Source organism: Macaca fascicularis, chromosome 6, assembly GCF_037993035.2.
Source record: "Macaca fascicularis isolate 582-1 chromosome 6, T2T-MFA8v1.1".
Classification (NCBI taxonomy): domain Eukaryota; kingdom Metazoa; phylum Chordata; class Mammalia; order Primates; family Cercopithecidae; genus Macaca; species Macaca fascicularis.
In genome coordinates, this window is record NC_088380.1 from 134,742,667 (window position 1) to 134,758,155 (window position 15,489).

Here is a 15,489-nt window from a genome sequence, read left to right on the forward strand (position 1 = left end):
TTTGGCTTTCATCATTGATAGCTAGAATTAAAATTTCTAGTTCAAGTAGAAATCTTTTTTTCATCATAGGTGATTTTACTCACGTGACAACAGTGATTAATGTTAAGCTAGATTAGAGAGGGCTGATACCACGAAGTAGTAGTAATTATGAAGTGATCAAGCTGAGAAGAAAAGTGACCTGTTTTGTACATGAAGGCAAAGCTGTGCTTGCAGGAAGTTTTGCAAACTCTGTGAAAGAATTATTAATAGAATATTTATTACCTTTAGAAAATGAAAAATTGTTACATATTTGAAGGCAAAGCTGTGCTCGCAGGAAGTTTCGCAAACTCTGTGAAAGAATTATTAATAGAGTATTTATCACCTTCAGAAAATGAAAAATTGTTACGTGTTTTTTTAACTAGCATGATAATTTCTTTCTGTAATACCTACCAGAATCTTGGTGTATAATATTACCTGTTATTTTAGAGGGACATTTGGCATGATGTTTGTTCCAAGACTTTGTTTCTGCATTTCTCATGTACCAAGAAGTCCAGGTTAAAAATACTGTTTTTGAGAATCCTGTGGCTTGCGTCTTAAGGACAGTTGAATACAGAAAGCTTCTTAGAGAAACAACTTAAAATCATGTTCTTGTTGCCAGAAACACAAATTTATCTAATTTTGTTTGTCTTTTCATCTTAAATTAGGCCACAGTGTCTTGTTATGACAGGTGCTCCAAACTCACGTCCAGCTTTACTTCATCTTGTTCATGATTTCACAAAAAATGTTGGTTTGATGATCTGTGGCCATGTACATATGGTAAGTATCAATTTTGTTTTCTTTTTCAAGTTTTTTAAAGTTTTATTTTAGGTTCAGGGATACATGTGCAGGTTTGTTATATAGCTAAACACAGGGGTTTGGTGTACAGATTGTTTTGTCACCCAGGTAATAAGCATAGCACCCTGTAGGTAATTTTTTGATCCTCACCCTCCTCCCACCCAGTAGCCCCCAGTGTCTGTTTTTCCCTACTTTGTATCTTTATGTACTTAATGTTTAACTCCCATTTATAAGAGTGAACATGGGGTATTTTGTTTTGTGTTCCTGTGTTAGTTTACTTAGGATTATAGCTTCTAGCTGCAGCCATGTTTCTGGAAAGGAAGTGGTCTCATTCTTTTTTATGGCTGCATAATATTCCATGGTATATATGTACCACATTTTCTTTATCCAGTCTACCATTGATGGGCATTTAGGGTGATTCCATGTCTTTGCTATTGTGAATAGTGCTGCGATGAACATGTACATGAATGTGTCTTTATGGTAAAACAATTTATGTTCCTTTGGAGATATGCCCAATAATGGGATTGCTGAGTCAAATGATAGTTCTGCTTTGAGCTCTTTGAGAAAGCCAAACTGTTTTCCACAGTGGCTGAAGTATAATTTACATTCCCACCAACAGTGTATAACTGTTTTCTTTTCTCTGCAACCTCACCAGCATCTGTGGGGTTTTTTTGTTTTTTTTTGTTTTTTTGACTTAATAATTGCCATTCTGACAGGTGTGAAATAATTTTTTTATACTAAAATTTTTTATGCTATATATAATTTGTAATTTATAGGGCTTTCTAGATTGGAAATAATTTGACAAGCAAACCTGTTTTTTTTTTTCAGGTAGTTGTTTTTTTCAAAATATTTTTGCCCCTAAATGGTCTCGAAGTAGCATTTTGGAACAGATATTGAATTTTGAGCTCTCATTGTTTTTCTTGTTCATTATGAGTAGATTTTAACAAACTGTGTTGTCCTTATAGAGTGGTTTGGCTTTTTGATACTTATGGAGTCAAAATTCACTGTTATTTTTCTCATTAATATGTCTGAAACTGGGCCCCTTCCTCATACCTTATACAAAAATTAAGATGGATTAAAGACTTAAACGTAAGACCTAAAACCATAAAAACCCTAGAAGAAAACCTAGTCAGTACCATTCAGGACACAGGCGTGGACAGAGACTTCATGACTAAAACACCAAAAGCAATGGCAACAAAAGCCAAAATTGATAAATGGGATCTTATTAAAGTAAAGAGCTTCTGCACAGCAAAAGAAACTATCATCAGAGTGAACAGGCAGCCTACAGAATGGAAGAAAATTTTTGCAATCTACCCAACTGACAAAGGGCTGATACCCAGAATCTACAAGGAACTTAAACAAATTTACAAGAAAAAAACCACCCCGTCAAAAAGTGGGCAAAGGATCTATCTGAACAGACACTTTTCAAAAGAAGACATTTATATGGCCAACAAACATATGAAAAAAATCTCATTAGAGAGAAATGCAAATCAAAACCACAATGAGATACCATCTCACGCCAGTTAGAATGGTGATCATTAAAAAGTCAGGAAACAACAGATGCTGGAGAAGATGTGGAGAAATAGGAACGCTTTTACATTGTTAGTGGGAGTTCAAATTAGTGCAATCATTGTGGAAGACAGCATGGCGATTCCTTGAGGATCTAGAACCAGAAATACCATTTGAGCCAGCAATCCCATTACTGGGTATATACCCAAAGGATTATAAATCATTCTGCTATTAAGACACATGCACACGTATGTTTACTGCGGCATTGTTGACAACAGCAAAGACTTGGAACCAACCCAAATGCCCATTAGTGATAAACTGGATAAAGAAAATGTAGCACATATACACCATGGAATACTGTGCAGCCATAAAAAAGGATGAGTTCATGTCATGTCCTTTGCCAGGGACATGGATGAAGCTGGAAACCATCATTTTCAGCAAACTAACCCAAGAACAGGAAACCAAATACTGCATGTTCTCACTCATAAATGGGAGTTGAACAGTGAGAACACATGGACACAGGGAGGGGAACATCACACAGCAGGACCTGTCGGGAGGTGGGGGTGCTCGGGGAGGGATAGCATTAGGGGAAATACCTAATGTAGATGACAGGTTGATGGGTGCAGCAAACCACCATGGCATGTATATACCTATGTAACAAACTTGCACATTCTGCACATGTATTGCAGAACTTGTGTGTGTGTGTATGTGTGTGTGAGTGTTTTATAAAGTCCCAAGAACACTTGGGAACATTTACTTAACAGAAAAAAAATGGGGGTTGGAAAAAATAGGCAAATTGTGATAAATATCTCCAGGGGGAAGTAGTATCTCTGGTATGTAAGAAGAGCAAAATGAATGCTGAATTTCTAAGTTCAAACACTTAGTTGCCAATTCTTTTTTGTTTTAGCCAGAAGAGAACTATTAAAAATGATGAACCTTTTTCAATCCGAAAGTAGTTTTCAGTTTTTTGGCATTGTGCTTATTAAGAACAGACTGGATGATGGCTTACCTGTGCTGCATAAGAAATAGGGGTATTTGTTGAATTAGCTTCTCTCCCAAGTTCTGTTCTTCATCTTGCTTTGGTTCTAGAAGTGTGTGTTGTATACCTCATGTCTCATCCCCAGCTGGTTGTTCTGCTTATACAGTGGCAAAGTCAAGGGGCGTGTGTGTGTGTGTGTGTGTGTGTGTGTGTGTGTGTGTGTGTGTGTGTGTGTGTGTGTGTCTAGGGTGGTGGAAGGATTCTTGTGTGTGTGTGTGTGTGTGTGTGTGTGTGTGTGTGTGTGTGTGTGTGTGTGTGTCTAGGGTGGTGGAAGGATTCTTGGAGACACTGACCCCACTTGGGACTTGTGGAGTTTTCTAGTTTGTCTCTGAGCTGATCAGCTAAATCAAGGCTTGAGCATAAGACGTTTACAAATGAGACAGTTTCCCTACTACAAAAGGTAAATTATATTTTTACTTATTTACATTTAGGGTGTGTTAAGCTTATTTTTAGATTTTTGTTTTATATATTTGTGTATAAAACATTTTGTGTATTGCTTACAAGGATCAAAATAGAGTTATGAGTTAACAAAGCTCATTTAGTTTCTCCTGTTATTTCATCCTTTAACAGAATTTTGAAGAAAAATGCATTAATATTATATAGCTCACTTTGATTTTCAGTGATATTCTCAAGTTAGAATTAATAACACAGACATTTGGGAGTAACGAAAATAAGCTAGGGAAACTTTCTGTAGAAAAATAGAAGGTGGTTATTTTACTCTGTGTAATCTCTTCATTTTCAATAGCTTCTAACCTCTTTCATTTACTTAGAATGGAAACTTAATTTATTTTTAAGTCTGTGTTTCTTTTCTTCTTTCTACTGGTGTCCTTGTGCCTTAGCTATTCCATCAACTCTACTTTTTTGTAATCTTACGTGTTAAAAAGACTACATGAAAATAAAATGCTGTTATTATACTTCTTCCGCCCCTACATTTAGTCACCTGTTTCAAGCCAGTATAACAGGATGAATGGTTTATGTAAATGTGAAGTAGTTTACTTTTTAATTAAATATATTATTAATATTTTTATTCAAAGGGTCCTCGAAGACAAGCCATGAAAGAGATGTCCATCGATCAAGCCAAATATCAGCGATGGCTTATTAAGAACAAAATGAAGGCATTTTACGCTCCAGTACATGCAGATGACTTGAGAGAAGGTGCACAGTATTTGATGCAGGTAACTTTGTTAATGCTTTTCAAATGCCTACATTTTAGATTTGTATAAGCTTTTAAAAACTTTTTAATTCTAGATTTCATAGATTTCATTCTTCATATTAATACAAATGATAAATCTTTTTTTTATGTCTTTATTAAAGTAAACTACTTTGGGTCGCCTGGCTAGTTCAATCAGTAGAGCATGAGACACTGAAAGTAAACTACTAGGATTTGTATAATTCAGAATTAAAGGGACCGTAGAAATATTGTGGTGTTCTGTGTTAACTGTGTAATCGTGGAGCTACTTTGTTAAAGTAGAGGTGGGAGACTCAGAGTATTGTCTTCTGATCTCTTTTTGTTGTGTGTTTCTTAGAACTTGATAAGCACAGGGTTAAGAATAGCCAAGGCAGTCCAGGAAGAAGGGACAGGGTAGGCTTGCTTGATAGGAAAGAAAGCCCTGTCAAAAAACTGTAGTAATTAAGACATTGTGGTGTTGAATATAGTGATAGACAGTTAGATGAATGGCACAAAACAGAAGAAACAGCACAAAATATAGCAGTAGACAGTTAGATGAATGCCACAAAATACCAGAAACTTAACATACATGACAGAGGTGCTATTGAAAGCATGGGCCAGAATAATTCATTATTTACGTGAAAAAAAAGACTGGATCCTTATGAAAACCACACAAAACATACCTCCAGATGGATTAAACACCTAAATTTAAAAGGCCAATTTGTTTTGTTTATAGAAAAAAATTCTAAAACGATTTTATGACCTTGAGCTAGGGAAGAGTGAGGCACCAAAAATTGAGTTCAGTAGTTTTGTAGTTTAAAATTTTGAGATTCTAAAGAAAACATGAAAATAAGAAAAGGAAGCAGAGACCACGGGAAGATAGTGATCCTGACATGTAATCAACAAAAGATATGGTCCAGAATACAGAAAGAAATACTATGTCAGTAACAAAAAAAAAAAAAAAGCAAAATATATGAACAGAGAGGAAAACTAAATGACAGAAATAAAAATTAAAAGCACAATATACTCTTATTCCATATCCGTTAGACTGACCCCAAATTAAGTCTGCCAATACAGAGTGTTAGAAGTGGCATAGAGCAGGCTGGTTCAACCCGCGGACTACGTGTGGCCCAGGATGGCTTTGAATGTGGCCTAACCCAAATTCATAAATTTTCTTAAAATATTATGAGCTATTTTTGTGATTTTTTTTTTTTCTAAGCTCCTCAGCTATCATTAGTGTTAGTGTATTCTGTGTGTGGCCCAAGACAATTATTCCAGTGTGGCCCAGAGAAGCCAAAAGATTGGACACCCCTGAAATAGAGCAACTGGACATCTTTGAAGTGCTGTGGTAATGTAGATTGGACAACAACGCTGTCCAAAATAGGAAAGCAACCTGGCAGAATGTCCTGCAAATTGGGTTTGAATATTCTAGGACGCTCTGTTCTTAGGTGTGCATCTCACAGGAACTTTTGCACATGTGAAGAAGGCTATATGAAACTTCAGGCCAGGCGCAGTGGCACACTCCTGTAATCTCAGCACTTTGGGAGGCTGAGACAGGTGGATCACCTGAGGGCAGCATTTCAAGACCAGCCTGGCCAACATGGTGAAACCCTGTCTCTATTAAAAATACAAAACTTAGTCAGTTGTGGTGGCACACACCTGTAATCTCAGCTACCTGGGAGGCTGAGGCAAGAGAATCTCTTGAACCCCCAAGACAGAGGTTGCAGTGAGCCAAGATCATGACAGCGCATTCCAGTCTGGGTGACAGAACGAGACCGCGTCTCAAAAAAAAAGAAAAAGAAACTTCATGGCAACATCATTTGTAATAGTGAAAAAGAATTGGAAGTAACAACCAGCAATCACAGAAATGAAAACAGTACAGATGTATGGTAGAATTCTATACAGTGGTGAAGGGGAGCTATCAGCATGGATATACCTCAGAAACAGTGCTTAGGAAAAATAGCAAGTTTTAAAAAGTATAGGAACAATATGAAGATTTAAATATTTTAAAAAGTAGTAAATTTTATATGTATGAATTCCTAAATGATAGAATACGTAGTAAAAATGCAACGAGAACGTGAAGAACATTGGAGGCTTTACTGTGTTTCTGATGTTTCTTAATGGGGTGGTAGATACATGAGTGTTTATTACTTTATACTTATTCCTTTTTGTATGTGAAGTATTGAAATATTTCAGGTAGAATGCTACACTGAGTCATATGGTTATTTCTAGTGGGTAAATCTTGTTTCCTTCATATAATTTATAGGAACATTCTGATAACCAATTTATAGAAGCAATACATTTTAGGAAGGAAATAAATGAAAATTTTTCTTTAGAGCAGTGGTTGTTAAACTTCAGCATGCGTCAGAATCATCTAGTAGACTTGTTAAAACACAGATCGTTAGACCCCACCCCACAATTAATCAGATCTGGGGTGAGGGCCCAGCGTTTGCACTTCCAAGAGAATTTGAGGTGATACTGCTAATTTGGTTCAGGGACTATACTTTAAGAATCACTGCTCTAGGAAGTCTCAGTGGTATAAATGATTCTTTTGTAAATTTGGCAGGAGCTAGAATTCATCCTCCAAATTACTCTCATCCGCCTAACATATTTACTGCAGTGGGCCATGACAACTATATCAGTGTGGGGCAAAGTTTTAGGATAAATAGAAGAGTATTGTTTTGAGAAAGATACTTAGGAGACTGACTTTCTAGCAGAGCTGTCTGAGGAACTGTATGAAATATTATTACAAATAGGTGCCGGTTGCCTCCGTAGAACTAGTAACTGTAATTTTTAGTGTAAGTTGCTGCTGAGAGTATTTCTCTTTCCTTTCTACTGTTGGGAATCGTGTTACACAGAGTGTCAAATGTCTTTTAGTTGTTTATTACCTTTGTAAAAAATTTTTTACATTAATTTGTTTGTACAGTGACTTTTAGTGTAGTTGTAGAGCTGCTGTTTTTAGATGTTATTTGTTTTACTGGACTTACCCTCAATTTTTCTCTGTCCCCTCATCTTTCTAGTTACTAATTATAATCTTAAGCATCTATTTATCATTAAACCTGCGTGTAAGTATCCAGCTTCCACAACAAAACTTTTTTTTTTTTTTTGAGACAGAGTCTCACTCTGTCTCCCAGGCTGGAGTGCAGTAGCTATAGCTGACTGCAGCCGCCACCTCCTGGGCTCAAGTGATCCTTCCACCTCAGCCTCTTGAGTAGCCGGGACCATAGGCATGCACTACCATGCCTGGCTGGTTTTTGTAGAGATAAGGTTTCACCATGTTGCTCAGCCTGGTCTTGAACTCTGAGCTTGAGCAATCCTTCTGTCTCAGCCTCTCACAGTGCTTGGATTATAGACGGGAGCATCCATGCCCAGCCTAAGACTTCACTATTTTAAAGAAGAGACAATCTTATCACTAAATAGCTTGCTTAAAGACCTCTTTAAGCAAAGGACATTAGCACTGCTAATTTTCTTGTTTTGTATGTTTGTAATTTCCTTGTCCCTTTAAATTTTTGTAAGGCAATAGCCACCTGATTATCAACACAGTTTTAAACCTTCATATTTAAATAGCAAAACTAAATACATTTTTTTTGTCAGCAAATTTTGACTTAAGATGAACAGAAAACATTGCTAAATATTTGAAGAAATAACACAGTGGGAATGTTTGAAACTAGTGTAATAAGCTTCAAATGACTGCATTTTGCTAAATAAGTTTCAATTATGTAATCCATGAAGAACTCCTTTCCTATCACATAGTAAAGAAGTGTGTTCTGGAGAAGACATATTTTCGGTAGTAAATTACTCCATTGATAAACATATTGTTATTTGGACACTGAAAACATTACCTCTGACTGAATAGCTACTTTGATTGGAATTTGCAAAGGATTTAGGGATGAGAATGATACATATGAAGTTTCAGTCATTCAAGGGAAAGTTATTGCAATAAAAAAATTGAAAATATAAGTACACAGAGTACAGCAAGATGTTACTGTTAACTTTATAAAAATAAAACCTTTTAATTATTACAGGATTGTAACAAATTTCTGTGAGTGACCTGACAGTATTTTGTACCATTAAGAAGGCACTGGTTATCTTATGGCTTAGTTCTTTAAAAAGCTGTCAACCTGAAGATACTCTTGGTTTTCTTTTACTCCCCAATTCCTTCCCCGCCCCCAATTAAAAATATGCTGTGTGGTTAAGATAGTTTTAAAAAACTAAAATGAATATTTTTATCTGCCTCTTCAAGTCAAAGGTGCTTTCAGTATTGAATGGGGGGAAAATTTACTTCTTGAAAGAAGTCTGTACATGGATGGAACACTTTGAAAACAGATGTAAGCTTCACAGACTTAGGGATATTTCTTCTGTCTTAATTATCCCAAGTAGCAGGTCAACACTTGATAAATATTTGAATTAATTTTTTTAAAAAATGATATAAGTGGCCGGGCGCGGTGGCTCAAGCCTGTAATCCCAGCACTTTGGGAGGCCGAGGCGGGCGGATCACGAGGTCAGGAGATCGAGACCATCCTGGCTAACCCAGTGAAACCCCGTTTCTACTAAAAAATACAAAAAAAAATAGCCGGGCGAGGTGGCGGGCGCCTGTAGGCCCAGCTGCTCAGGAGGCTGAGGCAGGAGAATGGTGTAAACCCGGGAGGCGGAGCTTGCAGTGAGCTGAGATCCGGCCACTGCACTCCAGCTTGGGCGACAGAGCGAGACTCTGTCTCAAAAAAAAAAAAAAAAAAAAAGATATAAGTATGTCACAAGTAATCCTATGTGACCTCACACTATATATAAAAATTTAATCAGTGACATGAATCATGAGAGCAAAACCCATAAAACTCTTAGAAGAAAACATAGCAATAAGACTTCATGGCATTGGATTTGTTAGTCAATTCTTAGATATGACACCAAAAGCATGAGCAACAAAAGGGACAGATAAAAAATATTCATTGCGGTGTTGTTCACAATAGCCAAAAGATAAAAGTGTCTCCCAAGAGATGAATGGATAAACAAATGTGGTGTATGTGTGTATGTATGTGTGTTGTGTGTATGTAATATGAAATATTATTCAGCCATATAAAGGAACGAAGTTCTACAACATGGATTAACCTTGAAGACATTATGCCAAGGACGTATACTGTTATTTCACTCATACAATATCTAGAATAGGCAGATTCATAGAGACAGAAGTAGATATTACCAAGGGTTGGAGGGAGAAGGGGATGGGTAATTATTACTTGATGGTTATAGAATTTCTGTTTGGGGTGATGAAAAATGTTTAGAACTAGATAGTAGTGTTGATTATATAACATTGTGAATATAATTAATACTATTGAATTGTACATTTAAAAATGGTTAAAATGACAATTTTTTTATTCCTCTTTTTCTACAATAAAATACTAAAACGTGTGTGCACACAATCTTGGAAACAGAATTTTCTGATGTGTTTAGAAATCTTAGATTGAGTAGATTTGGGGGGATACTTTGGCCCTCTGTGTCTGCAGGTTTACATCTACAGATTCAACCAACCATGGCTTAAAATTATTTGAAAAAATAATAATACAACCATAAAAATAATACAAATTTTAAAATACAATATAACTATATTGTATTAGCTATTATGAGTAATCTTGAGATGATTTAAAGAATAAGCAGGGATATGTGTAGGTTATATGCAAATACTATGCCATTTTGTATAAGGGACTTGAGCATTTGCAGATTTTGGTATCCAGGAAGGGCTGAAGGGAGACCCCAAAACCGATTCCCTATTGTTAAACATACTGAGTTGCAAATCCTGAATAGGTTGCAAGAAAAATTGATGGAACAACTGAGGAAGGAAATTAGCCAAATGTCAGCAAAAACTTTTGCATGATTGGTAGGACAAATTCAGATTTTAGTATTGATGTGATTCAGAACTGCATTCATTTGGACTTTTGTTTGTAGTTTTTAATGGCTGTTATCAAAATATATAAACGAGAATACCACTGTATTATAATTTTTAAAATTATATTCTATTTCTCTTAGAAAAAATACGAAAATTTTGGTAGATCATAAAAGTACAAAAATGTACATTTAGAACTTTTCAAGTATTTTATTTTTAAATTATATTTTTGTGTATGTTTACTTATAAGTAATATCAGTGGAGTAGTATATATAATTTGTAATATGCATATATGCAATGCTGAAGAATTTTTGCTAAGAGTGTCTATAGAAGCTGTCAATTTGGAGGACAGTTTTATCACTTCAGAAAATATTTTGTTGAAAATAATATATCTGTAAAGTTATATTGACCCTATATTTTAGGCTGCTGGTCTTGGTCGTATGAAGCCAAACACACTTGTCCTTGGATTTAAGAAAGATTGGTTGCAAGCAGATATGAGGGATGTGGATATGTATATAAACTTATTTCAGTAAGTATCTTTTTAATTCAATAATGTAGTTCATTTAGAAAATGTTAATTTTGAAAGCTTGCCCTAATTTTTGGAACCTGTTTCTCACGTCTCTTCTAATGGAAATATAAGAACGAAAAGAATCACACAAATCATCTGGGTTTTAAATTGATAATCTATTAACAATTTTTTATTGATCTTTGTATGTCTCTTTACATACATGCATATATGTATACACACATACCTATGTATGTATATGTATACACTCTGGCTTCTCATTTAAGTTTGTAAACTTTTTCCTATTCCTACAGCTGTTGCTGAGCAGAGTTCCCGAATGTTAGACCCATCACCTCCTAAACTATGTTATTATAATGTGCTGAGGAAGGGTATTTTATCCCTGTTTAGGCTTGTTCCCCTTCCAAACAAATTTTGCAGTTAATCATTTGGTTCATTCATTAAGTTATTTACATTTCTTTTATTTAAATGTACTTACATGTTTTGTTTTTCTACCATCTTGAAGAGTTAAGTTTGAGTTCACTGTAACTTCCGTTTTTTGGGTTGTCTAGTGCAGCAGTCCCCAACCTTTCTGGCACCAGGAACCAGTTTCATGGAAAACGATTTTTCCACAGACATGGGTAGTGGTGGGGGCTGTGGTTTCAGGATGATTCAAGCGCATTACATTTATTGTGGACTTTTATTATTACCTATTCAACATAATGTAGACTCAGTGGGAGTCCTGAGCTTGTTTTTCTGCAACTAGATAGTCCCATCTGGGGGTGATGGGAGACAATTGAGGATCATCAGGCACTAAATTTTCCTAAGGAGCGCACAGCTTAGATTCCTCACATGTGCAGTTCATAATAGGGTTTGCACTCCTTTGAGAATCTGGTGCCGCTGCTGATCTGACAGGGGGTGTACCTCAGGTGGTAATGCTCACCTGCCCATGGCTCACCTTCTGCTGTGTAGCCTGCCCAGTTCCTAACAGGCCCCACCCACCACTGGTCCATGACCCCACCCACCACTGGTCCATGACCCGGGGATTGGGGACCCCTGGTCTAGTGTGTTCTTTTTTATTCTTTTGCTACTTTGTCTTTCTGGTTGTATTCTGTTTGTGGATTTTTGTGGATGTGTCTGTTGAGTGTAATCTACCACATGCTTTTTGAAACCGAGTTACTTAACAAAAAGAATAAAACCTTTTTTTTTGTTTGTTTTTGCCAGATTTTCTTCTTAATCTTGAAAAGTACTTGTTTTCCTACTATTCTAAGATTTTCCTAACCTGTTTATCTTGTTTATACTGAAGATAAGCATTCCCTCTCCACTATGCCATACTTGATTTGAGGAGTTTTTTTTTCTCATCCTAAGCACTGATGAAATAAAACTGTCTACTTCTTATAATTGTCCTTTAAAACAAACAAAACACTTTTATTTACAAAGTAGCTTTAAGATTAAAGTTTAAGTCCTATTAAGATTAAAGTTTAAGTCCTATTTTCTCTATGAATTTTGATCTGATCACCCTTTTTTCTCACTGGAGTCACTTCTTTGCTGAAACTCCTGTTGTATCTTTGGCTATAACCGCATATATTTGCCTGTCTCACATGTGATGGTTTTGTTAGTGACATTTGAAAAGTCTTTGAGGAAACAGCTGGATCTCATACTCTACTTTTTAAAGGATCTCTTTATATGGATTAGTAATATATATGGTAAACAAGATTTACCAACTAATTGTTAAATGCTTTTTGTAAAATTAAAACTCTGCTGATTTGTTGCATGTTGTCACTACTGTTGAGCTTTGGTTTTATTAACTTTTTTGTAAGCAAAACCTCATTGTGGCTTTCTAATTCTGTATTCTGTATGTATAGGGATTAGGGACAGAAAGATTAATGTGGTCCATGAGCCGTGAAACCCATGAGCTGTGGGCTATGCTTTTTCTCTCTCAAGACCTAAGAGCAGTGAGATGAAGTAATTATCCTAAAAAATAGAAAAAGTGACATTTTTTACAAATTATTTCATACACCTGTCACGTTATTAGGTGTAGTTACTCATAATGGAACACTGGAAGGGGTCTTTCTGACTCTGACCTTCTAGGGATTAAAGTGAGTGAGTGTTCTGAACGTTGAATATTACTCTGAACATGACTCCTGTACGTCAGGCAGCAGTTAAAGGATAGGTGAAATACCACTTTCTGATTTTAGAACCATGTAAATTAATAGCAGTTTCAAAGCAGTGACACTGCTTATTCTTTATCTTGTTGCACTTCCACTGATGTTTTAGCTGTGATTTTTAAATACCTTGTGCAATTTAGGTATGCTTTATATGTTGTTTTTATTAGTAGTATATAAGATCTGAAGCTGCAAATCAATTTTTATAGCTTATAACAAAAACATTTATTCGTTTTAATCCACAGTAAACTTGGGGAGCTATATTCCCTAGCTTTAAAGAAATTGATTTTGATTTAATTGATTAACCAATTTTTCAAATGTCTGTAGTTATTTTTTCCTCTAGTATTAATGAGATCTTTCAAGATACAGCTGAGAAAGATTAATTCCTTAAATTAATTCCTTAAACTCTGTTTTGCTTCTCTCAAAAACCATATCCATCTATCCATGCATCTACCTGTCTATATCATCTATCATATATCCATCTATTTAATATTGCCTGTTAAATTTCTTTCTCCAGTGACTTTTTTAACTTTAGTTAGCTCATCTTAGGAATGTGGCCAGATTGTCTCTCCATGATTTAAAAACAAGAGACCTTTTATAACCATATATTATATCCTGAACACATTCTTCCATTTGTCAGTAAGATTAATAATTTGACCATTTTATTGGATTTTAGCCTTTTTAATTTCATACAGCTATATCTTAATATATCATTTTTAATATGTCTACAGTGAATACTTATTACTTGTGCAATGAAAAATATTAAAGATGAAAGTTAAACCTGTTACCACTATCAGAGAACAACATGATGCTTCAAAATTTAAAATTAATTCAGTAGATTTGAGAAAAACTTGGATTAAAATGAAGATTTATGCTCATAACTGAGATTCCAGGGTTTAAGTCTGGTTTTAAAGCTGTGTTTGAAATTTTAATGTATTTTCTGTGTGTATAGAATGCTCTCAATTGTGTTTTTAAAAATGAAAGGGATCACGCCTGTAATCCCAGCACTTTGGGAGGATGAGGCAGGTGGATCACGAGGTCAGGAATCTGGCCAATGTGGTGAAACCCCATTTCTACTAAAAATACAAAAATTAGCCGGGCGTGGTGGTACGCATCTGTACTCCCATCTACTTGGGAGGCTGAGGCAGAACAATTGCTTGAACACGGGAGGCAGAGGTTGTAGTGAGCCAAGATCACGCCACTGCACTCCAGCCTGGGTGACTGAGTGAGACTCTGTCTCAAAAAAAAAAAAAAAAAGGGAGAGGTAAATATGTATTTGCAGATGTATGTAAAATCTTTGAACCACTGTTCAAATCAGTTTTGTAAAAATTTAAAAATTGTATTAAAATTCCCTCAGTCTTTTCAAAAAGAATTTCTTCATATCCTGGAACCTGCTATCATTCGCAGTAGCATGTAGGTTTTTGTGTGTGTGTCTTCATGTATTTCTCTTGGTTTTAATGGTATAAGCCCAAATATAAATATAGCGGGATTCTGAAAGTAGTTTTTCTATAATTTAACTCAGAAGGATAAAAATACTGCTGCTGCTTTAAACCACTGCTGTAGGTATAATGTCAGTACTGCAAAGATCTGAAAAGTAGTTTTCAAGGGTATTACAGAAGAGAATGTTGTGGGATTTGAAACTAACATACATATCTCAACAAGTGATTTAGTGATTTTCAAAGCATGTTTTAAAAATCAGACATTTAAAGCTGAAAGTAATTTTAGAGATCATCTACTATTATCTTTATTTTATAGAGGATAACACAAATTTTTGTGTTTTTTTTGTTGTTTTTGTTTGTTTGTTTGTTTTTAGTGATGCCTTTGACATACAATATGGAGTAGTGGTTATTCGCCTAAAAGAAGGTCTGGATATATCTCATCTTCAAGGACAAGGTAAATTTTGCTTGAAATAAGTTTCTTATTTAAAAAAAATAAACTACTTTGTTAGAAAATTATATTCTCACGAACTCTTCATTACTTTTAATAATTATGTGTCATGGACTTACTATATGGCATTTTAAGATCACATCTGTTTGACTCCACTAAAGTTTGTGTTTTCTCTTTGTACCAACCTGGATGATGGTTAGTGATTATTACTGGAGAGAATAAAATTCAATCCAAAGGATAAGCTTAAGAGAAGCAGACATTAGTTAGGTTTGTCTGTTGGCCAGGTTTTTTAAAGACATAAGTAAAATAGCCTGAGGAAAAATTTTTAAATGACCACTAAATCATTAGACATTTTCATATTTATAAAACTATGCTTTGTACAGTCATATTGATAGTAGAAGCCTAAACTTTGTCATAATGTTTTCTATCTTCAGCAGACCTAATGAATGTTTTTTTAAAAATCATTTTTTAATTTAAAAATATTTATAGATTCACAAGAAGTTGCAAAAAAATAGTAGAGAGGTCCTCTGT

General features: G+C 35.2%; 1 protein-coding gene across 2 annotated transcripts in view; it reads left to right on the forward strand.

Annotated features, from left to right (window-relative positions):
- The window catches only part of SLC12A2 (solute carrier family 12 member 2), a 103,330-nt gene that overhangs the window by 70,985 nt on the left and 16,856 nt on the right, over window positions 1-15,489 (forward strand). For both annotated transcript variants that reach the window (XM_005557674.4, XM_005557675.4), the window contains exons 16-19: window positions 684-795; window positions 4,396-4,536; window positions 10,827-10,933; window positions 14,885-14,964. In XM_005557674.4, the coding sequence (XP_005557731.1) occupies window positions 684-795; window positions 4,396-4,536; window positions 10,827-10,933; window positions 14,885-14,964 (440 nt within the window). The remainder of the gene's footprint in view (window positions 1-683; window positions 796-4,395; window positions 4,537-10,826; window positions 10,934-14,884; window positions 14,965-15,489) is intronic.